The sequence below is a fragment of the Moschus berezovskii genome, chromosome 2, assembly GCF_049115385.1.
Source record: "Moschus berezovskii isolate FMDL1 chromosome 2, NW_MosBer_1.0, whole genome shotgun sequence".
NCBI lineage: Eukaryota > Metazoa > Chordata > Mammalia > Artiodactyla > Moschidae > Moschus > Moschus berezovskii.
The window spans coordinates 135102908-135129809 of record NC_142461.1 but is presented as its reverse complement, the minus strand read 5'-3'; the positions used below and the strand labels follow the sequence as shown (position 1 = coordinate 135129809).

General features: G+C 50.4%; 1 protein-coding gene across 6 annotated transcripts in view; it reads left to right on the top strand.

Annotated features, from left to right (window-relative positions):
• The first annotated feature begins 804 nt into the window (after positions 1-804).
• Positions 805-26902, top strand: part of LIMS2 (LIM zinc finger domain containing 2) — a 46777-nt gene continuing 20679 nt past the window's right edge. Inside the window, exon 1 of one of the 6 annotated variants that reach the window (XM_088831001.1) lies at positions 805-914. Coding sequence is in view for 3 of the 6 variants with exons in the window: in XM_088831016.1 (XP_088687142.1) it covers positions 24044-24129 (86 nt within the window). In the remaining 3 variants the exon portion in view is untranslated. Of the gene's footprint in view, positions 915-6317; positions 6539-23450; positions 24130-24279; positions 24523-26009; positions 26187-26902 lie in introns of those variants that run through there. The other 5 variants (XM_055397393.2, XM_088831016.1, XM_055397395.2 and 2 more) reach the window with 5 other exon arrangements.

Genomic DNA, 26902 nt, shown 5'->3' with positions numbered 1-26902 from the left:
TGGACAGCGGGGCAGTCCGGCTCAGGGCCAGACAGTGTGGACATCTGCCACGAAGACACAGAACGTGGAACTGGGAACACAAAAGAATCACAAAATAACTGCAAAAGGATCAGAAAATAACTGCAAAGGGATCACGAAATTACTCTACCCAGATAAGACTGGAACCAAAGTGTCATTCTCATCTTGGGTGATGCAGCTCAAGGTAAGTGTTCTTCTTACTGCCTCTTGGTGGTTCCTGATACATGAAATTTTTGTAGCAGAAAATTATAATTAATTTGATGAGGTAGAAATAATCCTAAGAATTCCCTTCTTTGGGGACAATAACTGACAGGGAGGTGTCTCAGTAACTTTTCTTAGGTTACTCCAAGTGACTGCAGATTCTCTCTTCTCATGTCCTGTAGGGGCAGCTTTATGGTGTGAACCTGCTCTAAGCATCAGGCTTCCCAGGGGCTCATGAACCCCGTTTAGCGAACGCTCAGTTTAGTGGTTGCATGTGGAGGCCACCCTGGCTGCTGTACCTTTGCCGGCTCCTCTGATTTCAGAGGGCAGCTGTTGCTCCATTTGTCCTGCAGCCCTGGCTTCTGGCCTGCAGGGGAATAGACTTTCAATGGCCCGCCCAGCAGGCACCTCCCCAGGGAGGCCAGCCCTTCCTTCCTTGGCTTCCTCCATCCTCTCTGGACCCTCAAAGTGCCTCTGGCTCCGCCTCCAGCTCTAGCCCAGCCTCCTGTCCAGGGAGAGATGGGCCAAAATGCCTGGGTACCTGGTGGTGGCTGGACACTCCCAGCCGCTGCCCAGGCTTCTCCACGTGCCCAAGAGGGCCGGGCAGCTGCTGTTCCCCAGAGAAGTGACTGGCAGCACTCCACTCGGGGCAGGGAGCCACAGGAGGAGGCCGAGGGGCAGCTCAGCCCTCTGAGGTAGAGACATTCCACAGTGCCCACTGAGTGGTGCTTGTTGCTCTCGAGATGTGTGTGGGGCCCAGCCCGGCTCTCCCTGCCGTTCTCTTTACGGCTTCTAAGTGGTCATGCTGCTGCTGGGGTAAAGGACCGGCTGCAGCGGGGATGCTCATCTTGGCTGGATGCTGGGCCTCCTGCAAGTCTGGACAGGTTGCGGGGGGAGGCTGGGGAGCACCTAATCTTTGTTCTAGACACAGGCTGGAGATGCTTCAAGGGGAAGGTTAGTGGTTGGTTGTCCTCACGAGAGAGGGGAAGCAATGTGAACCTTAGCGTGTGGAAGAATGGTGCTTTTGGAAGCAGGGGAGGCTGGTGAAGAGCTCTGTGTCGCTGTGCACAGGTGGTTTCTTGTTGGGTCACTGAGGCCAGGATGCTTTGAGGTGCAAAAATGTGGCTTTGCTGAATGCCAGCTAGAGGCATTTCTTGGTCCAAACTCGGCCACTCTTGGTCCAAACCTGGGAGTTGAGTGAAGTCTGTCCCAGAGCTAAGGTAAGAGTGAAATACATTTCTCTCTTCGAAGTTCAAGGCAGGCAGTCTTTGGAAAGGAAGCAGAGCCATGAGCTGTACAGCTCCTTGGTTCAGCTCCACCCCTGAGTAAACCAGACTCTGAATAAGGGTCCTGTGTTCTCTTTACATTGAAAAACATCTCTGGGTCTCAGTGGTAAAGAATCTGCTCTGCCATTCCAGGAGATGAAAGAGATGTGGGTTTGATCCCTGGGTCGGAAATATCTCCTGAGTTGGGAATATCCCCTGGAGAAGGAAATGGCAACCCACTCCAGTATTCTTGCCTGGAAAATTCCATGGACAGAGGAGCCTGGTGGGCTATAGTCCATGGGGGTCACAAAAGAGTTGGACATGACTTAGCGACTAAATAACAACTTTGTTTTTCTACAACTGTTAAAAGAATTAGTGGGTTATGATACCACCAGCTTCTTTCACTGAGTTCTGCATGGTCCAAGAAGTAAGTACATTTTGTGCTGGTCAGATGCTGTGTTCTGAGGGCATGCTCACATTTTAAAATAGAAAAACTTAGGAATTTCCTATGGTCAGAACACCATACTTGCACTGTAGAAGGCGTGGGTTCGATCTCTGGTAGGGTAACTAAGATCCCGCATGCCGCATGGCACAACCAAAAAGAAATATTTAAAATAGAAAAATGGGTTTGTTAAAATGACAGATGCCCTGCTGTGTGTGGGTGCACAAAGGCGGGTGTGCCGCCCACTGTTTGTTTCTCTGCCTGGGGAGAGGCTCCCACTGGAACAGGCCAGGTGCTTCCCTGCCCTTCCCCAGGGATTCTCACAGGCCCCTTCGGAACAAACTTCAGGCTTGAAGCAGCTGGATGATTTGTGTTCTGTATCTCTACTCTACGAGGCTCAGTGTTGAACCATCCCCAACACCCTGAGAGAGAAATGCCCAGACCAGTTCCAGGGAGGGGGAGCCCCTGGGGCGCTCACATCACAGGGGCCGTTATTAACCAGGCATGACACTGGTCCTGCCTGCTGGGAAGGCAGTCTGCTCCTGAGGGGGACCTGAGACCGCCTCCCTCTCCACTCACACCGCACCCCCACGTGGCTCTGGTGAAAGGGCGGTTTGCTCAAGGCACCTGGAGGCCCCAGTTCTCACTGCTGCTGACGTGGCCATGCTGGTCCAGGGAGGCCCAACCCCTCCTTTGGCCCCCATGACCGCCTCCCTCTCCACCTGCCATGGGACCTCCAGGGAACTGAGTTAGCTCAGGTGTGGCAGTGGGGAGTGAGAGGGTGGTGTGGGGCAGCCAAGGAAATCCCCTGGGAAGGCGGTGCTCACAGAGAACTGGAGACCCAGAGGGCACGGGGCCTGCACCTAGAGGGACCCTGCACCTCCCAGTCCTCACGTCGCCCACCGCTTGCTCTGTGGCCCAGCCTTGACCTCTGACATCTCAGAGCCTCATCTGTCCTGCTGTGATTCATCACATGCAGTGGGTGATTCAGTCCTCACTTCTGAGTGTCAGCAGCTCTCTCCCTGTCAAACTCCAGCCTCCGAACTGCACCCTTTCCTCCTCCCTCCCTCACATGACAACTGCCCACTTCTCTGCTCTCTTTAGAGCGGGATTTCTCCAAGCAGTTATAAAGTTCTCTGCCACCTCCATTGCCCCCATCGGGTGCTGTGTTCCCCACACCAGGGAGCGCTGTCTGCAGGACCACAGGACTCTGGGAGAGGGCATTGCAGGGCCCTGCCTTACCCAGGTGGCACTAGTGGTAAAGAACCTAACTGCCAATGCAGGAGATGTAAGAGATATGGGTTCAATCCCTGGGTCAGGAAGATCTCCTGAAGGAGAGCATGGCAATCCTCTCCAGTATTCTTGCCTGGAGAATCCCATGGACAGAGGCGCCTGGAGGGCTACGGTCCATAGGGTTGCAAAGAGTCAGACAGACACGACTGAGGCGACTTAGAATGCATGCATTGCCTTATCCTTCCAGCTTGTCCCCTCACTCCCATGGGTCTCCTCCTGACACCAAACCCAGGTCCCTCGCTGACCTGCACCTGAAGCAGCTTGCTCAAGGGAGCAGAGAGTACTCGTGCTCTCCAGGCTTCTGTGACACCTCATCCCCACCTCCACATCCTGGCTTCCCTCCCTCACTGGGACCCCTGACCTCTCATCCTTAGAGGGCTTCTGAGTCAGCACAGACACCTTCAGTGACCTCATGAGCCCCAGGGTGGAAACCCTCTCTGCACAAAACCGTCCACATCTTTGCAGAGATGGGACCTCGCTGAGTTCCAGGTTCATGGCACCCACTCCCCTACTACCTTCCCTGGGATGCCCAAAAGTATCTTCAGTGTCACATACCCCTCATCTGACCTGCCCAGCTGTCCTGCCACATGGCCAACAAGCAGGAGAGAAAGAAAACCTGGCGATCATCTGGAGTCTAACAGAAATCACATCCACACCCACCACAAACACCCCAGTCAAGCATTCAGCGAAGCTCAAAGAATTTTACCGCGAATGCTCAGATACGCGGGCTTCCCTGGTGATGTGGGTCCAGCTCCTGGATGGGGAAGGTCCCGTGGAGAAGGAAATGGCAACCAACTCTAGTATTCTTTCCTGGAGAATTCCATCGACAGAGGAGCTTGGTGGCCTGAGTCCACGGGGTCGCAGAGTCAGATTCCAGGGAGCGACTGACTGCAGCAGGAAAACTAGTCGGCGGTGGAAAAAATTGAGGATGGTGGCTACCTCAGGGAGCTTGAGATAATGGAGCAGGCCTCTTTGGCTTAAGGCTGCTTTCTGGGTCATGTCTGGGGTTCACGCACGCTGGTGTCGGGCGCTGACTGCGCCTGGGCTCGGGCCCCGCCCTCTCCCTTATTGCCGATGCCCCGCCCTCGAGTTCTCCGTATCAGCTTCTTTCTGACCTCACAGCCCCTGCGCTCGCCAACTTTTTCCCCATTCAGTCGCCACCGCCACGTGCCTCTGCACTCTGAAGCAGCCCTGTACACTGCCTTTTCTTCGCAATACTGTTCCTGACTGAAAGCGTATTTGTTTGTTTGCAGTTTGTCCCGCACCCCAGCTGAACTCGGTGAGAACCTGGCCCCGGTCCTCTTTTCACAGCCGAACCCCCAGTGCTCATAAACCATAAACAGTCTTGAATGAAGGGGTGATGAGTGAGTGAAATCTGAATAGCCACTGCCAGCTCTTTCCTGCAAATCTGACCTGTGGCAGCACTGCAGGAGGCTGGCAGACAGCTCCTTGAGGCTCCACCTCTCTAGCAGGGCTGAATGATGGCACAGTCGCCACCCGGCTCTTGCTGAGTTTGCCCTGGCCCAGAGAGGAGGCACTCTGAGTGACAAGTAAGCTGCAGAGAGCTATGGTTTGGCCACAGGTAGATCCCCTCCTGCTCAGTGACCATACAAAGCGGGGCTAGAAGGCTGGAGGGCAGGCATGGGATCCCCAGGTGGGGAGCAGTTCCCTTTGGTGTTCTGCTGTCTACTTTTCATCCCCTTTGGTTCCCACAAAACCCCAACATTCGATTAAGCCTCCGGTCCATTGCTGGTGCACAACCTCAAACACATTTGCGTCTCTGTGTCGGCAATTATGAAAAGCATTTCTCTATCAACAGGTGGATGACCCAAGAACGCATCCATACTTTCCACTTAATCATCAAATTGCAGTTAATCAGAACCAGCCAAGACATATTTGCAAAAAGAACTGCAAACCGCAGTAGTTTCAAGATATCAGCTACTTAGGAACAGGTGCCTTTTCCAAGCTTGTTCTGCAGGTATAATGCTGCACACTGCTATCAACTCATCGCTCTGAATTCCACTGTTCATATGTGGGTTGCTACTTTGCATGGCCATTTCTAGATAGTTTTTGTCTGTTTCCAAGAATTAAGGCAGTGTTCAGTTGGTTTAACAGACCAGGCTGCTCAGTTTTATCCCAGCCGTGGTATTTGGGCTGCCTTGAATTACGAGCTACACTGCACTGCCACGCTAGAAATTTCTGCTTTTAGGTGGAGTAAAGGTTTTGTTTATTTAACATTTTTATTCAGAATATGTTTCCTAAATTTTTATAGTTCTCCAGGTCAGTTTAATATTCGTCTCTAGCTTTCCTTGGTTCTCCTCAACTTCTGGCGTTTGGTTCATCTTTATAGAGTAACTTCTGCTAGGTTAGGGGGCTGCTCACAGACTCGGATGACTTGGGTATCTCCGGGGGGAGGGCACTGGCCTGTAAGTATGCAGAATGAGGCTCCTGACTCAAAGGGGGCGCCCCTCGACCTTGACTTTCCTGGAAGCGGGACTCCGTGGACTGGGAGTCCCCAGTGCCCCGGGAGGGAGTCGGTGTCCAGATGCGTCTGTCTGCAGAATTAAAGCGTGAAGGTGACCCCGTCTCCTGCCCGGGGCCGCAGCGGGGACTCGGGGTTGGTGGCTTCAGCATCTGTCCCCCGTTACTCCCTCCCCCGCACGTGTCCGCGTTCCAGGGCAGCCTGGGACAGCCGCGGCGGGGGAAGCTCGGGGCGGGGCGCCCCAGCGGGGCAAGGGGCTCGTTCGTGTTTATTATAACTTCACTCCCTTTTAAAGGAAAGCTATGCCCGGAATCCGGGAGGTGGCGAGCGAAGCCGGCGCGGAGGACGTGACCCGCGCGCTCGGCAGGCCGAGTTCGGGCGTCCGGGGAGGCGAGGCTGCGCGGGCCGCGGCGCCCCCTCCCCACCTGCAGCGCCCCCTCCCCGCCTGCAGCGCCCTCCCCGCCTGCAGCGCCCTCCCCGCCTGCAGCGCCCCCTCCCCGCCTGCTGCGCCCTCCCCGCCTGCAGCGCCCTCCCCGCCTGCAGCGCCCCCTCCCCGCCTGCAGCGCGCCCTCCCCGCCTGCAGCGACCCCTCCCCGCCTGCAGCGCCCTCCCCGCCCCCAGCGCGCGGCCGGCCCACCCCGCCCTGCCTGCAGGGCGAGCCCCCACCTCCGGCTCGGCGGGCGGGGCGGGGCGCGGCGGGCCCAGCGGCTCCGGCCTTTTTTGGGCGTCTCCTCGCTCCGGGCGCGGACCTGCCGGCGGGCGCTCGGCGGCGCGGCGGCGGCGGCTCAGGGGTCCCGGGGCGGCCCGGGTCGCGCGCGCGGCCACCATGACGGGAAGGTAACTGCCTCTCCCCGCGCCCCTGGGTGGTGGGCGCCGTGGGCCCGGGAGGGGGCACCTGGGGCGCCAGGCTGGGCGGGGCTGCGGGGCGGGACCCCTGCGGGCACCCCGGCCTCACCAGGCCCCGGCCCTCCGCCTCCGCCGCTCCCCGGGTGGCAGCGCGGGTCAGGTCAGGGGCGCCTGCCCGGCTCCCGCGCGTCCAGCCCTGTGGCCGGCGCCGGGCAGCGGCAGGTGAAGGGTCTGTCCTGTCCCGGACGATGGAGCCATGACCACACCCGCCCCCTGCTCCCGAGGACTAGCGCTCCGAGGGGCCAGGGACTTGCTCAGGGTCACTACCAACTGAAAGGCACGGCGTCAAAACCCAGGCGGTCGGCTCCCACCGGCTTCCCCGTCCCCTAGCTGGGTGGTCCTGGTGGCAGGTCACCTCTGGAGCCTTCTGTTTCCTGCTCTGTAAGATGGGGGTGGTAAAAATGGTCAATGGTCGGTCTGGGGACCTAGCCAGACCTGCCCCCAAACACAGGCTGCACAGGGATGGGTTGAACCCGAGAAATTCCCCCAGGCCTGGCCTGGTTTCCACTTTTATATCCCTTGTGGCCATTTCAAAGATGAGATGACTGACGCCCCATAGGCCAAGTGACTCACCAGGCCAGTCACACGTCCACCAGTGTCTGGCCAGTGCTGGCCCCCAGCAACCCTTTCTGGAGCCTGGCTGGGTACAAGTGCATGACTCAGGGGTGGGAGGGGCTGGTCTCTGAGGCCCACAGGCCCCCTTCTAGCCAAGCCCTGGGAGGAGGATGCTCTTCTTTATGACCCCTTGACTTGGGGCTGGAGGCTGGAGGGAACCCGGTGGCTTTGCTAGGGAAAGGAGCTTGGAGAGGCAGTACCCAGAAATGGGGAGCAGCCATAGAGGGCAGAGTGGTGGCCCCAAAACCTAGGTGATGTGTAGGGCAGTCACCCAGCCTTCAGGGTCACACAGATCGCTATGAAGGCCATGGCCTGGAGTCCTAGGGCAGTCCCAGGAGCCAGCACATGTCCTGTTATCTGGGGAGTCCTAAGCTTCACATGCGGTTTACTGCCCACTTCCCAGACCCCCGCCCCAGCCCAGGTCTGCCAACAAAGCCGCTCCCAGTGCCCACCCCTCCCAGTGTGCTCTTGCCTTCCTGTCCCTCGCAGGGCACCCCTGCCGGCTGCCTCACTCCCCACTCTCTAAGCTCCAGAGGAAAAAAAGGGGGAGAGAACAGGGACAGAATCTGGAGCAGCAGCAGATGGGTGTTGGTGTCGGGCTGGGATGTGTGACAGGTGGTTTTCCAGGCCCAGCAGAGATCGTGTAAGGCCGAGCTGCAGGATGTCAGCTTCCACAGTAGCTTCAGCTCTGATGCCCTGGGGTGGGGAGAGGCAGAAACCCAGACACACCTCTGTTCCCTCAGCAGGAATTCTTTCCCCCCGAATCCCAGGGGTCTTCCAGGGAGAGGTGGGAATCAGACTGGCCAGAGGGCAGTGCCGCAGGAGAAGCTGGGAATACAGGCCAGGGTGGGAACAGGGGCCAGCCTGCTCCAGCTGCTGCCTGGCTCCAGTGGGCACCCTGAGCCCGAAAGACACTAGTCATCAAATGACACAGGGACTGGAGTGAGCCTTGGAAAACTCTGAGTTGGGTTAAAAGTAAAACTGCTCATCTTAGGGAGTTAGGGGCTCCCCTGGTGCCTCAGACAGTAAAGAATGTGCCTGCAATGTGGGAGATCTGGGTTCTATCCCTGGGTCAGGAAGATCCCCTGGAGAAGGGAAAGGCTATCCACTCCAGTATTCCTGCCTGAAGAATTGCCTGGACAGAGGAGCCTGGCGAATTACAATCCACTGAGGTTGCAAAGAGTTGGACACAACTGAGCAACTAATAATTTCACTCCCTCACCAGGAAAAACCCAGAAACAAAGAGGGAACAGAAACATTAACAGAAAGAAAGAAAGAAAATAGCCTGTGGTTCCACTCTTCAGAAATGCCCTCAGTAACATTTTGGTGGTTTTCTTCTTTTCTTGTGTATTCTTCTGCTCTTTTGTTTTTCACAAGCTGTGAGTGGTCTGTGAGCCCATGCTCCTTTGAAGTTGGCCTACCGCATGTAGCATCCGTGCCAGGGCTGGCTGACCTCCCTTCCACACGCAGGCATAGGGGCCAGCCTGGCAGAGGAATGGACATCCGACCCAACTTTTGGGGTGGGTGAGGTTTTCCCTGTCTCAGAAGCTGTGGAGTTTCATTTTCTTTCTGTTTCATGCCACCGTGCCCTCTACACATCCACTACCCCCATGAGATGCCAGGGCGCTTCTCACACCTGGATGCTGGTTTTCCCCACATCATCCCTTGCTGTCCAGACCAGACTGATTTTTGGAAATTACCCTCTCCTTGTACACCTCCTGCACCTTCTGGGCTCTCCCTGCCAACAGTGTACAGCCCCAGCCCTCCAAGCAGGCGAGACAAGAGGGAGGTCAGTGGGGGAGCCGCTGACGTGACCTGGAGTGCCATGCATGGCTGGGCACTTTGGAACTACTCCTCTGAGTACTGTTAGGAAAGGGGCTGCTGAGGAAGATATAGGGAAGGAGACCAGCCAGGTGGCAAGCAGTGATGAAGCCTCGCCTTGGCAGCCGTGGGGAAAGAGAAGAGGAGAGGGATTCAGGGGTCCTGGGAGGTGGAGTCTGGACCCAGGGCAGGTGCCCAGTTTGTGGTGGCAGGTGTGGGAGTGGACACAGAGCTAGTTTGGGTGATGAAGCATTTGGAGAGTGGTGGTAAGTCTCGGGGGAAACCCTGAGACTGGGCATGAGGGCCTGTAGCCCAGGAGAGGGCTGAGCTAGGCCAGAAGAGTGAGTGAGGCCTGGGACATGGGCGTGGTTATTCAGGGAGCCTTCGTGCTGTGGGAAGAGGCTCAGCCCTGGCTGCAGCCCTGAGAACTCTGGCCTTAAAGACACCGTGTCTTTGTCCCAGCTGAAGGGACCTTTGACGTCAAGGTTTTCCAACCTTGGGTGGGTTTCCTCCCCTGCCCAGGGAGCTGACCTGTCAGCGGCTGTCCTCCAGAGGGAGCCTGGGGCATGGTGCGCACAGCTGTGACTCAGTGGCTTGGCCAGTTGGAGGGGAGGCCCACCCGCCACATGACCGACACCCACAGAGGCTGCCAGGTCACAGCCGGGCCCCACAGTTGGTACAGTGCAGAGCGGGGCTGCCGGACCCCTGTCCTCACACTTAGCAGCACCCTCCCCCTGTCCACCACATCCCCCCAGTGCTCCCAGATGGTCCCTACCCTCCTCAGGAATATGCCCAGTGACTCCCTCAGCGGAGGAGCCTGCCAAGGAGCAGCTAGTGTGGCAGCCAGAGCACCTGGGACAGCACATGGGGCTGTGATGGACTCAGGGGTCTAGGCAAAGTGTGAAGCAGGTGGCAGGGGATGTGCAGCTAGGCCCTGAGCCCCAGACTGGGCCTGATGGGGCCTCACCCATGGCCCTCACCTCCTCCCTTTTCTTCTTCTGGTGGAGACTCCCCTCTCTGGCTGGCCAGGGGAGTGCTATGGGGCTTGATCTATAGGGTGTGCGCAGTTCCATGCTGTAACACCTCTTACTTGGGCTCACTTCAAGCTACCAAGGTGATGTGAACCAGTCCCCGGAATTCCTGAAAACTGAGCACTCAGCACTTGTGAGCTGGCGTACTGCTTGCGGGGGGAGCGGGGTTCTGGGCTCTCCCTGCACAGCAGCTTACCTACCTCTCCAGCCACATGGCCACTCTCTGCTCCCACCTGCTATGTGCAGTCACACTTAAACCATCCTTAGGGCTTCATTTCTGCCAAGGGGGTTGGGGAGGAAGGTAGGGGAGCAGAGGGAGGCACCTGACAGTCCTTGTTCGGTTTATTCAGATCTTCTAAATTTTGGATGATGACTGTTCATTCGAGATAACCTAATAAGATGATCTTAATGAGATGCTCACGTGAGATGACCGTATCTCACTAAGATGAGATGTCTCATATGTGTGTATATAGAACCAAACATATATGCACAGTAAGAAAATACAGTCAGTCAAACTGTCCTGATGAAATTATCATTCATCTCAGCCATGCCAGAGGATCTGGACAAGTTGTCTTCAGCCCCCCAGTGAGACTGGCTCTGGCAGAGAGGCTGTGGTGGTGTCGCTGGCTGCCCTGGGGATGGCACTCACCGCCCAGAAAGAGATAGCAACCCCACCTCCCAGCTCCCTGCTGCTTCTGGGGCCCTTGTCTCTTAGTAAGCAGCATAGTTGCATTCTTCACTATGTGTGTGCTGCTTTGACATTGGAGATATGAATCCCATGCCATGAAATTCACTATCAGAGTGTGCAGGTCAGTGGTTTACAGTATGTTTACCAGGTTATGCAACCATCACCACTAATTCTGAATATTTTCATCACCCCCCAAAAAATCCATTTGCAGCTAATCCCTTCTTCCCTCAGCCCCTGGCAATCACTAGTCTGTTTTCTGCCTCTACAGGTTTGCCTGTTCTGGACATTTCGTATAAATGGAGCCATACATTATGTGGCCTCTTCTTTTTTTTTTTTTTCTGCCTAGCTTCTTTCATTTAGCATAATGTTTTCAAGGTTCATTTACATTGTTGTATGAATCAGTACTTTGTTCCTTTTTTGACCAAATAATATGCCCTTATGTGGATAAACCACATTTTATCTGTATATTCATTTGTGGTGGAAATTTTGTTTCCACTTTTGGCTCTTATGAATAAGTGCTGCTGTGAATATTCCTACATATATTGTCTACTATCTGGAGACTATAACTAGGAGTGGAATTTTGGGGTCCTATAATAACTTTATGTTAAACTGAGGAATTGCCAAGCTGTTTTCCAAGTAACTGCATCAATTGTACATTCACATCAAGAATGTCTGAGGGTTCCGTTTTCTCCACTTACCGTTACCTGTTTTTGTAGGTGTAAAGTGACACCACATTATGGTTTTGACTTTTATTTCCCTAGTGACTTGTGATCTTGGACACTTTTGCAGGAGCTTATTTGCTGCTTGTTGATCTTATCTGGAGAAATGTCTAGTCAAATTCTGTGCCTGTTTTAAGATTGGGTTCTTTTTATTGCTGGATTGTAAGAGTTCATGTATTCTGGATACCAGATATTTGTCAGATATATAATTTGCAAATATTTTCTGCTGTGGGTTGTCTTCATTTTCTTGGTAGTGTCCTTAAATACACAGAAGTTCTAAACTTTGGTGAAGTCCTACTTATTTCTTTGTGCCTAGAGTCTGAGCTGCAGCTGCGGGGTCTTTTGTTGCTGTGTGTGAGCTCTCCTGGAGATGGCAATGGCACCCCACTCCAGTGCTCTTGCCTGGAGAATCCCAGGGACGGAGGAGCCTGGTAGGCTGTGGTCTGTGGGGTCGCACAGAGTCAGACACGACTGAGCGACTCAGCAGCAGCAGCAGCAGTGAGCTCCCCAGATGTGGCACATGGGCTGAGTTTCTCTGCACACGTGGGGTCTTACTTCCCCGACCAGGGATGGAGCCTGCGCACCCATATTGCAAGGCAGATGCTTACCCAGCAAGTCCCTATTTATTTATTTCTGATTGCTTGAGTTTTTGGTGTCATATCTAGGAAATATACCTAATTTGTAAATATTTACACATATGCTTTTGTTTCCCTGGAGTTTTTAGTGTTAACTCTTTAATAGTTCAGATTTCAGTACCTGAGTCAGTTTCAATTCTTGTATTTTATGTCAGTTTTTATATATGACCTGAAATAGAGGTTTAAAATCATTCTTTTGCATGTGACTGTTCAGTGGTTCTAGCATCATTTGTTGACAAGACTATTCTTTTATCATTGAATTGTCTTGGCAGGCTTGTCAAAAGTCAGTTGACCCATAATAAAAGCCATATATGATAAACCCAGAGCAAACATTATCCTCAATGGTGAAAAATTGAAAACATTTCCCCTAAAGTCAGGAACAAGACAAGGGTGCCCAGTCTCACCACTACTATTCAACATATTTTTAGAAATTTTACCCACAGCAATTAGAGAAGAAAAAGAAATAAACAGAATCTGGATTGGAAAAGAAAAAGTAAAACTCTCACTGTTTGCAGATGACATGATCCTCTACATAGAAAACCCTAAATACATCACCACTGATTACTAGAGCTAATCAATGAATATAGTAAAGTTTCAGGATATAAAATTAACACACAGAAATCCCTTGCATTCCTCTACACTAACAATGAGAAAACAGAAAGAGAAATTAAGGAAACAATTCCATTCACCATTGCAACAAAAAGAATAAAATACTTAGGAATAAATCTACCTAAAGAAACAAAAAACCTATATATAGAAAACTATAAAACACTGATGAAAGAAATCAAAGATGATACAAATAGATGGAGAAATATACCACGTTCATGGATTGGAAGAATCAATATAGTGAAAACGAGTGTACTATCCAAAGCAATCTATAGATTCAACGCAACCTCTATCAAGCTGCCAATGGTATTTTTCACAGAACTAGAACAAATAATTTCACAATTTGTATGGAAATACAAAAAAAGCCCTCAAATAGCCAAAGAAATTGAGAAAGAAGAATGGAACAGGAGGAATCAACCTGCCTGACTTCAGACTATACTACAAAGCTACAGTCATCTAGACAGTATGGTACTGGCACAAAGACAGAAACATAGATCAATGGAACAAATAGAAAGTCTAGAGATAAATCCACACACCTATGGATACCTTGTCTTTGACAAAGGAGGCAAGAATATACAATGGAGAAAAGACAATCTCTTTAACAAGTGGTGCTGGCAAAACTGGTCAACCACCTGTAAAAGAATGAAACTAGAACAGTTTCTAACACCATACACAAAAATAAACTCAAAATGGATTAAAGATCTAAATGTAAGACCACCAATCAAAAAATGGGCCAAAGAACTAAACAGACATTTTTCCAAAGAAGTCATACAGATGGCTAACAAACACATGAAAAGATGCTCAACATCACTCATAATCAGAGAAATGCAAATCAAAACCACAATGAGGTACCATCTCATGCCAGTCAGAATGGCTGCTATCCAAAAGTCTACAAGCAATAAATGCTGGAAAGGGTGTGGAGAAAAGGGAACCCTCTTACACTGTTGGTGGGAATGCAAACTAGTACAGCCACTATGGAGAACAGTGTGGAGAATCCTTAAAAAACTGGAAATAGAACTGCCATCAGTTCAGTCCAGTTCAGTTCAGTCGCTCAGTCGTGTCCGAATCTCTGCGACCCCACGAATCACAGCATGCCAGGCCTCCCTGTCCATCACCAACTTCCGGAGTTCACTCAATCTCATGTCCACATAGTCGGAGATGCCATCCAGCCATCTCATTCTCTGTCGTCCCCTTCTCCTCCCGTCCCCAACCTTTCCCAGCATCAGAGTCTTTTCCAATGAGTCAACTCGTCGCATGAGGTGGCCAAAGTATTACTATTTCAGCTTTAACATCAGTCCTTCCAATGAATACCCAGGACTGATCTCCTTTAGAATGGACTGGTTGGATCTCCTTGCAATCCAAGGGACTCTCAAGAGTCTTCTCCAACACCACAGTTCAAAAGCATCAATCCTTCGGCGATCAGCTTTCTTCACAGTCCAACTCTCACATCCATACATGACCACGGGAAAAACCATAGCCTTGACTAGACGGACCTTGGTTGGCAAAGTAATGTCTCTGCTTTTTAATATGCTATCTAGGTTGGTCATAACTTTCCTTCCAAGGAGCAAGCGTCTTTTAATTTCCTGGCTGCAATCAGCATCTGGAGTGATTTTGGAGCCCAAAAAAATAAAGTCTGACACTGTTTCCACTGTTTTTCCATCTGTTTCCCATGAAGTGATGGGACCAGATGCCATGATCTTCGTTTTCTGAATGTTGAGCTTCAAGCCAACCTTTTCACTCTCCTCTTTCACTTTCATCAAGAGGCTTTTGAGTTCCTCTTCACTTTCTGCCATAAGGGTGGTGTCATCAGCATATCTGAGGTTATTGGTATTTCTCCCAGCAATCTTGATTCCAGCTTGTGCTTCTTCCAGCCCAGCGTTCCTCATGATGTACTCTGCATATAAGTTAAATAAGCAAGGTGACAATATACAGCCTTGGCGTACTCCTTTTCCTATTTGGAACCAGTCTGTTGTTCCATGTACAGTTCTGACTTTGCTTCCTGACCTGCATACAGGCATAGGACCCAACAACCCACAGCTGGGCATACACACCAAGGAAACCAGAATTGAAAGAGACACATGTACTCCAATGTTCATCGCAGCACTGTTTATAATAGCCAGGACATGGAAGCAACCTAGATGTCCATCAGCAGACAAATGGATAAGAAAGCTGTGGTACATATACACAATGGAGTATTACTCAGCAATTAAAAAGAATACATTTGAATCAGTTCTAATGAGGTGGGTGAAACTGGAGCTTATTATTCAGAGTGAAGTAAGCCAGAAAGAAAAACACCAATACAGCGTACTAATGCATATATATGGAATTTAGAAAGATGGTAATGATAACCCTGTATACGAGACAACAAAAGAGACACAGATGTATAGAACAGTCTTTTGGACTCTGTGGGAGAGGGCGAGGGTGGGATGATTTGGGAGAATGGCATTGAAACGTGTATATTATCATATGTGAAATGAATCGCCAGTCCAGGTTTGATGCATGATACAGGGTGCTCGGGGCTGGTGCACTGGGATGACCCAGAGGGATGATATGGGGAGGGAGGTAGGAGGGGGGTTCAGGATGGGGAACATATGTACACCCGGGACGGATTCATGTCAATGTATGGCAAAACAATACGATATTGTAAAGTAATTAGCCTCCAATTAAAATAAATAAATTTTTAAAAATGTAAGACCAGAAACTATAAAACTCCTAGAGGAAAACATAGGCAAAACACTCTCTGACATAAATCACAGCAGGATCCTCTATGACCCACCTCCCAGAGTAATGGAATTAAAAGCAAAAATAAACAAATGGGACCTAATTAAACTTAAAAGCTTTGGCAAAACAAAGGAAACTAAGCAAGGTGAAAAGACGGCCTTCAGAATGGGAGAAAACAATAGTAAATGAAGCAACTGACTAATAATTAATCTCAAAAATATACAAGCAGCTCATGCAGTTCAATTCCAGAAAAATAAACGACCCAATCAAAAAATTGGGCCAAAGAACTGAACAGACATTTCTCCAAAGAAGACATACAGATGGCTAACAAACACGTGAAAAGATGCTCAACATCACTCATTATCAGAGAAATACAAATCAAAACCACAATGAGGTACCATCTCACGCTGGTCAGAATGGCTGATATCAAAAAAGTCTACAAGCAATAAATGCTGGAGAGGTTGTGCAGAAAAGGGAACCCTCTTACATTGCTGGTGGGAATGCAAACTAGTACAGCCACTATGGAGAACAGTGTGGAGATTCCTTAAAAAACTGGAACTAGAACTGCCTTCAGTTCAGTTCAGTCGCTCAGTCATGTCCGACTCTTTGCGACCCCATGAATCACAGCACGCCAGGCCTCCCTGTCCATCACCAACTCCCGCAGTTCACTCAAACTCATGTCCATCGAGTCGGTGATGCCATCCAGCCATCTCATTCTCTGTCGTCCCCATCTCCTCCTACCCCCAATCCCTCCCAGCATCAGAGTCTTTTCCAGTGAGTCAACTCTTCACATGAGGTGGCCAAAGTATTGCAGTTTCAGCTTTAGCATCAGTCCTTCCAATGAACACCCAGGACTGATCTCCTTTAGAATGGACTGGTTGGATCTCCTTGCAATCCAAGGGACTCTCAAGAGTCTTCTCCAGCACCACAGTTCAAAAGCATCAATTCTTCGGTGATCAGCTTTCTTCACAGTCCAACTCTGACATCCATACATGACCACGGGAAAAACCATAGCCTTGACTAGACGGACCTTGGTTGGCAAAGTAATGTCTCTGCTTTTTAATATGCTATCTAGGTTGGTCATAACTTTCCTTCCAAGGAGCAAGCGTCTTTTAATTTCCTGGCTGCAATCAGCATCTGCAGTGATTTTGGAGCCCCAAAAAATAAAGTCTGACACTGTTTCCCCATCTATTTCCCATGAAGTGATGGGACCAGATGCCATGATCTTTGTTTTCTGAATGTTGAGCTTCAAGCCAACATTTTCACTCTCCTCTTTCACTTTCATCAAGAGGGCTTTGAGTTCCTCTTCACTTTCTGCCATAAGGGTGGTGTCATCTGCATATCTGAGGTTATTGATACTTCTCCCGGCAATCTTGATTCCAGCTTGTGCTTCTTCCAGCCCAGCGTTCCTCATGATGTACTCTGCATATAAGTTAAATAAGCAGGGTGACAATATACAACCTTGACGTACTCCTTTTCCTATTTGGAACCAGTCTGTTGTTCCATGTCCAGTTCTGACTGTTGCTTCCTGACCTGCATACAGGTTTCTCAAGAGGCAGGTCAGGTGATCTGGTATTCCCATGTCTTTCAGAATGTTCCACAGTTTATTGTGATCCACACAGTCAAAGGCTTGGGACCCAGCAATCCCACAACTGGGCATACACACTGAGGAAATCAGAATTGAAAGAGACACATGTACTCCAATGTTCATCACAGCACTGTTTATAATAGCAAGGACATGGAAGCAACCTAGATGTCCATCAGCAGACAAATGGATAAGAAAGCTGTGGTACATTTACACGATGGAATATTACCCAGCTATTAAAAAGAACACATTTGAATCAGTTCTAATGAAGTGGATGAAACTGGAGCCTATTATACAGAGTGAAGTAAGTCAGAAAGAAAAACACTGATACAGTATATTAACACATATATATGGAATTTAGAAAGATAACGATGACTCTATTTGTGAGACAGCAGAAGAGACACAGATGTAAAGAACAGACTTTTGGACTCTGTGGGAGAAGGCGAGGGTGGGAGGATTTGAGAGAATAACATTGAAACATGCATATAACCATATGTGAAATAGATGACTAGCCCAAGTTTGATGCATGAAACAGGGCACTCAAAGCCAGTGCAGTGGGACAACGCTGAGGGATGGGATGGGGAGGGAGGTGGGAGGGGGGGTTCAGGATGGGAAACACATGTACAAACATGGCTGATTCATGTCAATATATGTAAAGTAATTAGCCTCAAAAGAAAATAAATAAATTAAAAAATCAGCTGACCATGGATGTGTGGGATTATTTCTGAATTCTCAGTCCTATTCCATTGATGTATCTGTCTGTCCTTACGCCAGTACCTTACTGTTTTGATTACTGTAACTCAGTAGTAAGTAAGGAAATTGGAAAACGTGAGTCCTCTGGTTTTGTTCTTCTTCAAGTTGTTTTCAGTAACTATTCTGAGTTCCTTGCATTTATTTCCATGTGAATTTTAGGATTACCCTGTCCATTTCTATTAAAAAGGCAGTTGGAATTTTGATAGGGATGGTGTTGAATCCATCGGTGGTGTGTGGGAGGGGGAAATATTGCTATCTTTAGGTTTTCTAATCCATGAACATGGGATGTCTTTCTATTTATTTAGGTATTCTTTAATTTCTTTCAACAATGTTGTGTAGTTATCAGTATGTATAACATGTGTGCAGGTTCAATCATGTCTGACTCTTTGCAACCTCTTGGGCTAGCATCCTCTGTCCATGGAATCTTCCAGGCAAGAATACCAGTGAAAGTGAAGTCGCTCAGTCGTGTCTGACCCTTTGTGACCCCATGGACTGTAGCCTACCAGGCTTCCTGTCCATGGGATTTTCCAGGCAAGAGTACTGGAGTGGGTGGCCATTTCCTTCTCCAGGGAATCTTCCCGACCCAGGGAGTGAACCGGCATCTCCCGCATTGCAGGCAGATGCTTTACCGACTGAGCCACCAGGGAAGCCCAAGAATACCAGAGTGGGTTGCTTTTTCCTACTCCAGGGAATCTTCACGACCCAGAAATTGAACCCACGTATCATGTGCCTCATGCATTGGCAAGCAGATTCTTTACTGCGCCACCTAAGGTTTACACTTCTTTAGTTAAATTTATTTCTAAGTATTTTTTCCTTTTGATGCTATTTGATCCTATGGACAGAGGAGACTGACAGGCTACAGTCTATGGGGTCACAAAGAGACACGACTGAAGCAACTTAGCATGCACACATAGCCATTCCTGTCTTCTTTTGGTTGCTGTTTGTATAGTATATCTTTGATATTCTCTTACTTTCCAGCTTTCTGTGGTTTTGAATGTAAAGTGAGTCTCTTGTAGAAAGCATATAATTGGATCATGTTTTAAAATATTTATTTTTAAAAAGTTAAAAAACTTTTTGATTGGAAAGTTTAATATATTTCAATTCAGTTCTGTCAGTCGTGTCTGTTTGCGACCCCATGGACCACAGCATGCCAGGCTTCCCTCTCCATCACAAACTCCCAGGGCTTGCTCAAACTCATGTCCATTGTGTCCATGATGCCATCCAACCATCTCATCCTCTGTCATCCCCTTCTCCTCCTGCCTTCAGTCTTTCCCAGTATCAGGGTCTTTTTCGATTTGTCAGTTCTTTGATCAGGTGGTCAAATCATTGGAGCTTCAGCTTCAGCATCAGTCCTTCCAGTGAATATGCAGGACTGATCTCCTTTAGGATGGACTGGTTTGATCCATTTATGTTAATGTAATTACTCATAACGGGTTTACATCTGCCACTTTGCTATTTTTTTTCTATGTATCATGTCTTTTTTTGTTTCTCAGTTCCTGCACCATTGCCTTCTTTTGTGTTACATTATGTCATTATGCAGTCATCTTTAAGCCAAATGGGAGAAAAGGTTTACAAACAAAAAGTACATTTATATTGTCTTTTATATTTATCTTATGGTTACCGTTACTGCTCTTAGTTTGTTCATGTGGATTCGAATTGTTGTCTAGTGTCCTTTCATTTCATCCTGAGGAAATCTCTTTGGTATTTCCTTTTAACTCTAGGATTTCTGTCTGGTTCCATTTTATCATTTCTATCAATTCACATTCTACATTTGATAATGCATCGTTTTCATGCTTTTCTTTAGGCTTTTAGAACTGGCTTCCTTTAGTTCTTTGAACATATTGCATTAGCTGATTCGATGTCTGTCTGGTAAGTCTCACGTCTGGGCCTCCTCAGGGCTTCCTTTCTCCTGATTGCTCTTCTTTTTTCCTCCTGCATTTAGGTCACTTTTTGTCGTTGTTTCTTTGCATGCATCTTACCTTTTGCTGAGAACTGAACTTCTCAAATAAAACAATGTGGTGTGGCAGCTCTGGAAACCAGATTCTCCCTAATCCCTGGGTGGTGTTGGTGCTGCTTATGATTTGTTTGTTTAGTGACTTTCCTGAACTTATTATGTAAAGTCTGTATCTCTGTCATTTGTGGCCACTGCAGTCTCTTCTGGTTAGTTTAGTGGCCAGCTAATGACTGGACAGAGGTTTTCTTTTTTTTTCTTCAACCATGCTGCATGGCCTGTGGGATCTTAGTTCCCTGATCAGGGGCTGAACCTGAGTCCCCAGCATCCCTGCATAGGAAGCTTGGTGTCTTAGCCACTGGACTACTAGGGAAGTTCTTGGATAGAGATATTTTTGAATGCCTGAAACTGTTGACTTAAACAAATGCACAGTGTGAGAGTTGTGAGTTAAGTTTTATCTGGGTCAAAATGCAGGCTATACCCCGGGAGATAGCATTTCAGATAGCTCTGAGAAACTGCTCTCAGTGGGGTAGGGAGGAAGGACAGTATGCATAGGATTTTGGTGACAGGAGAACATGTGCTATTAAGCACTTTTTTGGGGGGGGCAAAAGGTTTCTGCTAGTCATGAGTAACTGCTGTCACCATGAAGGATTTTAGTGCACTTCTCGATATGAGAAGGTATCTAACTATAGTACCTGTTCTGCCAGATTTTCTCAGAGCACAGAGTGCCTCATTTCTGCTGTCCATCCTAATCTCCTTTCAGAGAGTGTTGAAAGTTAGCAGATACAGCAGCACCTGATTTAACCCTTGTAGAGGTAGATGGCAAGTGCCAAAATTTGTAGTTGACAAAGTCAGTGTCCCCCAGCTTTTACTGAAGGCTCTGAATGTATTTTCGGGCATGTTTTCAACATTCAACCAGACGTTTTACAACTCTGCCCTAGTCCTCACTTCCTGCTGTACAGAGCTAAAAGGATCTGTCAGAAGTGAGAGCTTAGGACATTCTAAGGTCTTTCTGAGCATATACACAGCCCTGGGCATGTGCATGGCCTTCTAGATTCCCAGGGATATGTCAGTTCTTTTCAGAGCTCCTAGCACATCTAGTTTCTTGGTTTTTCCTTTTAAACTTCTTTAAGTTAGTCATGTTTGCCCAACTGTTATCCATTGTCTGTAACAATGATATCACAGGTGGTTATGATAGTCATATATTTGAAAAACTCTCCCTAGGAGAGGCTTTCAGCACTGGGTTGGTATGAGTGAGGTCACATAAAGAAAAGCCTTCAAGTGTGATCTTCAGGGGAAGACCAGGTCATTCTTTGTGAATGAAGGCTTGAAAGAATTTCAGCCCTCTTCTCTCCCGTTACTGGGAATATCGGCAGTTACTTTTCTAGGCAGCTATGGAGTTAGGAATTGGGGATTAACACTTTAGGTTGTTTCCGTACCTTGGCTTTTATAAATAATGCTGCAGTGAACATAGGGGTGTGTCTATCTTTTCAAATTAGCGTTTTTGTTTCCTTCAGATAAATACCCAGAAGTGGAACTGCTGGATCATATTGTAGTTTTATTTTTAAATTTTTTTGAGGAAACTCTATACTGTTTCCATGGTGGCTGCATCAACTTACATTCCCTTGAACAGTACGCAAAGGTTCCTTTTTACCCACATCCTCACCAATACTTGTTATTTCTTGTCTTCTTGGTAATAGCCTTTCTGACAGGTGACAGGCAATATCCCATTGAGGTTTTGAGTCACATTTTCTTAATGATTATGATTATAATATATTGAGCATATTTTCCTGTACCTTTTGGTCATCCAATGTCTTCTCAGCTTTTTTTTTTTTTTTGCTATCTGGTTACTGCAAGTCTTTGGTTAATTTTTAGAGCTCTGAAAAAAGTGACTCTGACAGTTTGTACTGCTTTTTCATTGCTTTTGTTGTTGTTGTTTAGAACCTAAGTTGTGTCTGACACTTTGCGACCCCGTGGACTGTAGCCTGCCAGGCTTCTCCATCCATGGGATTTCCCAGACAAGGATACTGGAGTGGTTTGCCATTTCCTTTCCCAGGGGATCATCCCAATCCAGGGATTGAACCCATGTCTCCTGCATTGGCCAGCGGATTCTTTACTGCTGAGCCACCAAGGAAATCCTTCATTGCTTTTACAGAAGGACAGACTTTCAGAGGTCCTTATTCTGCCATTTTTGCTGTGTTTTTGCAACTGTGTTCTCTGGAGCCAGAATGCTGGACAGGGAGGCCTGCATGACTAGCACCCTCACCCTGAAAGAGAGGCTGCAGAATGGGAAAACAAGGCTATGCAGAGATTTGGGATTTGGACTCAATTAGTCACTAAATTTCTCTCAATTTCTAGCCTCTGGTGCCCCTTTTACAGTAAATATTTGTTGAATCAATTAGTGTTTGGTAATCTTGAACTTGAACTTCATTTAAAATGATGATGTGCAAAACAGTTGTGGCTATAGCCTCCCTCCCAGGTCTGTCCACCATTGTGACATGTTCCCTCATTAAATGTAACTGTGTCTCTGGTTGAGAGCTCTTGGTTCTAGAGATCAGAATTTCCATACGGGTCAGGTTGAATGGAGGCTGGTAAGAGGGGCATAGGCCCTGGGCCATTAACTTGAAGCTTCCCTAAGAAAACTCTATACCCTAGCTTTCTTAAGCATTCAGCTCTAAATCAGAAGGCAGGAGGTGATCCTTCTACTTGTTGGTTCCAGGCTCAGCTTCTCTATGCCCTTTTAGCCCCTGGTGCCTTTAAGAAAATATTTATTGAATTGATCAGTACTTGGTACCTTTGGAATCAAGGTGTATTGACAAACTGTACTGCTCACAATGCTTGTAGTCACCTGGCTGTGTTTGGGGGCTGACTCCCAGAGCGGTTAATGAGTACTCACTTCCTTGAGTTTGAGTTTATTGGGCGATGTTCATTCTTTGATGTGTAGGCCTGGCATCTGAGTGCTGATGGATCCCCTCTAAAGTTTCCTCCTTCCCCAGTGTCAGAAGACCAGCATCCTGCTGTCTGGAATGATGGAAGTCAGGGGAAGGTACTGCTCATGCTTTCTGACCTCACTAGAGAGGTTTTTCAGGGAAATGGAATCAACGTGATAGATTTCTGTGAGTGCTGTGGATCCTTATTAAATGCTGATCGTGGTTCTTTCTTGGCCATCAGTGGCCACAGTTCAGATGCTGGTCATGGGTGTTTGCACATAGATCACAGTAGCCCCACCAATAAATACCTTTAGGTACAAATGCATGGAAACCATGCCTTCCTGGGGGTCTTCCATAAGATCCTGCTGTTTCTGCTCTCCGTGAAGAGTTGGGGGACTGCATGCCCTCCAGGTTTTGACCGTGTGAACTTCTTTTGGAGTGGATGGTTATTTGTTGGCCAGGTCCAGGGACTGGGCTGCCCTGGTCTGGGTCTCCTGTGCTGTGCTTAGTTGCTCAGTCGTGTCCAACTCTGAGACCATGGATTGTAGCCCGCCAGGCTGCTCTGTCCAAGGGATTTCCCAGGCAAGAATACTGGAGTGGGTTGCCATGCCCTCCTCCAGGGGATCTTCCCAGCCCAGGGATGCAACCCAGGTCTGCCACATGGTAGGCAGATTCTTTACCGTCTGATCTACCAGGGAAGCCCAAGAACACTGGAGTAAGTAGCCCATCCCTCCTCCAGGGGGTCTTTCTGATCCAGGAATTGAACTGGGGGCTCCTGCATTGCAGGCGGATTCTTTACCAGCTGAGCTACCAGGGAAGCTGGGTCTCCCTGGGGCTCCTAGGTGGCTGCACTTTCTCAGGGAAGGAGCCAAGGCGGAAAGTGGGCACATGTGTGAATCCCTCATCAGCTTCTTGACTGCAGGATTCCTAAGCTGACTCAGCTCCATACTACCTTCCTCAGAGGAGGACATACCATCCTCAGGGGGCTTAGGATTTCCTCGGGGGCTCCTGACAGCCCGGGATCTCTAGGCAGCCTGCCCTGCCACTGTGGACTCACCTCTGTGCTGGTTGGGATCTTCCCAGCGCGTCCCCTCCCCAGTCGGAACCCAATCCTGCTAGCTTCAGCTTTCACTGCGCTGCCCCCGCGGCGGGAACAATATCCTTTCTATTTGGAGTTGACTCCGCTGCCCTTTGGAGATCGCAGTGCGTAACGTGAGCTCCGGTGCAGAGGGGTGGGTGCCGAGGCAGCCCCCTCCCGCAAGCCGGGCGTCCGGGCCGCTGTGTCCGGTCGTTGGTGGCTGCCCGCCGCCGCACCCGCCCTCCGAGCCTGGGGTCCCTCGACCCGGCGGAGCGGGCGGCAGGAGGGAGGGAGGCCCGTGCCATGGCCACCCGGCTGGGCGCGCTCGCCGCGTCGGGGCTGTACCGGCGGCGCCAGCACCGGCAGAGCCCGCCGCCCGCGGCGCCAGGGTAGGTGGCCCTGGGGGCAGGGCAGGGGCGCGGGGGACAATGGCCGGAAAGCTGCGGCCGCGGGCCTTTCCTCGGACACCCCGCCTGGCCCTTCCGACGGCGGCGGCCGCCCGGCTGCCTGCAGCCCGGGGCGTGGGGACAGCGCCTGGCTTGGCGGCCAGAGTTGGGGCAAGGCGCGGCTTCATCCAGCCGGGATTACTGATCTGGGATCAGCACTCTTGGGCAGGGCGCTGAGCATGGGGCGCTCAGATAAGTTGTCGAAGTAACCGCCACTACCGCTTTCAGGCTCCTGGAAACTTTTTGGCCGCTTTCTAGCGGATGGAACTGAGCGGTCAAGGAACCTGCTGGACATCACTCATCTATAAAAGGGGCTAAGCGGTGACTTGAAGCCAGGTTGGACTGACTCAAAAGCCAGAACTGCTCTATCCTGGGGAGAACTGCTGGGGTAGACCAATGATGAACGCTTCCTTTGGGACTGGGAGGGGGAGCCTCTGGGGCTCAGGATGCACCTCAAGGTGTCTCTGAGGATGAGTTAATCTGGGGTGGAGACAGTCTGAAGGGCACATAGATAGTGGAGCCCTCGGAATGAAAGTGGAGCTGGGGGAGGGGGTCCTGGACTCCTTGCATTTGCAGCATCTCAGGGGCCATCTGGGTGGAAAGCTCTGCTAGAAATTGAGGCAAGAGAGCAGTGGGGGCTGTGGGTTTGTTGTGTTTTGCATTAGAGGAAATGGCAACCCACTCCAGTGTTCTTGCCTGGAGAATCCCAGGGACAGGGGAGCCTGGTGGGCTGCTGTCTATGGGGTCGCACAGGGTCAGACATGACTGAAGCGACTTAGCAGCAGCAGCAGCAGCAGGTGGGAACCCTAGGGTGTGGGGGCAGAGTATGGGGGAGGACTTGAAGGTTGGGAGGAAGGGGTAGGGATTCAGGGATGAGACAGAGCAGCAGTCATAGAGGTGGGGTGCCTGGAGGACCCAGGAAGAGGAGGAGGTTTAGAGACTGATGCCCAGCGGTGGCCACAGAGCACTGTGCTGGGTGGACGGGAGGGGAGTGAGCCCGCAAGGACGTCTGGGAGTAAGAACACAGCAAGCAAGAGGCTGTCATGTGGGCAGTGGAGAGCAGAGGCTGCAGAGAGGCACCCACCAGATACGTGTTGCAGCTGGACTTGTAGCCGCACCAGTGTTGCAGGTCCCTCGCCAGAGGCCACACCAGGGCAGGAACTGGATAAGCCCACTGCTCCGGTGGGGAACTTGGGGCTTGGGAGGCCAGGCGACTTCCCCGAGTGAACAGAAGCCCTCACCGGTTGGTCTCTGGATGACCCTAGCTGTGAGTGGAGGGAGCCATGGGGCAGGGAGCGGGTGACAGGGCACTGATGGGCCAGAGGCCATTGTGGAGGCTGGTTTCATGGTATGAACGCAGCACAAGAACTTGGTCTAATGCAGGGAGGACGGGGCTGACAGTGAAGATCAGGCATCAGGAATGTCCCACACACACGCGCACGCACACATGTTCATATGCCAACCTCAACTTCCTATTGCCTTGAGCTTCTGGCTGGTGACCTGGCCTCACCAACACTGACTCACCCTTGAGTGTGGAAAGTCCCCTGTGGCTGGCCCTGCCTGTGCCCAGGCCCTTTCGCTGGCTTTCCAGGGTTGGGTGGGTGGGAGGCTGCAATGGAGGTTGGTCTGAGGTTGTAGGAGAATCAAGAGTTTTGAAAGGTCGTGCCTGCATGATGCCACCAGGAGCTGAGGGGACAAGAGAGCACAGATCCAATCCCGTGTGACCTCAGCAGGTTTCTGACCCTCTTGGTAGGTTAGTTTCCTTATCTGGAACCGGCAACCTCCCCTCATGAGGACCTGGCTCGGAAAGGACTCCACCCACCACACCCCAGGCTAGAGCTCCAGATGTCTTGCATCAGATTCCCTTATGTTGGGTATGAAGACTGAGGGTGTCTGGGATGCTGGGGAGGCTCGGAGAGGGGGCCAGGGTGGGGTGACCACCTACCTCCGGCCCCCTGGTGCCCCAGCTCGTTCGTCTCAGGCAGTGTGCACACCTGTGGGTGAGTCTCCACGCCCGCCCCTGCACCCTGCCCGCAGCAATGGGGTTTGGCTTCTAGGTGCTAGCGGGGCGGTGGTGTCTCCCTGGTGTTAACTGGGCACACTGCGCTCCCCGTTCTCGGGCAGAATGTGAAGGAGGACGTGGAATGCCTGCCTCCTCTCTTTGCCCTCTTGCAGGGAGCACTGCAGGGCTGGGCGGGAGGTCCCTGGGCTGCTGGAAACAACAGCTCTTTTATCCAGCGCTTGGCCTGCCTGGCCCTGTGCTCCGCGTGCTGTCTGCTGTAGGCAGCAAGTTCTTTACTTCAGTTCTGGGGGGCAGTTACTGCTCCTCTGGCCACCTCCTCACGGATGAGGAAATGAGGCCCCAGGGAGCTAGTACCTTTCTCCAGGGGCACAAGGTGGCTAGAGCTGTCAGGATTTAAACACGTGGGGTTGAGCCCAGAGCGGCTGCCTCCTGCAGGGGACAGCTGGCATCGTCTCTGTTGGGGCTGTGACCCAGTTATCGGGCACACGGGCTTGTCTGTCCATCCCCCGTCTTTGATCAGTGGGTTGGAGTGCTGTGTTTCCAAGCAAGGACCGTGGGGATGCAGACGTGGAAGTGTCATTGGGGGCGCTGCTGACCAAGACTTGGGCTGGGGCAACCAGCGGGGCGGGAGGTGGGTGGTCTCCCCCGTGCCCCACCTACCTGAGAGGTGTGTAGGGGACAGATGCCAAGATT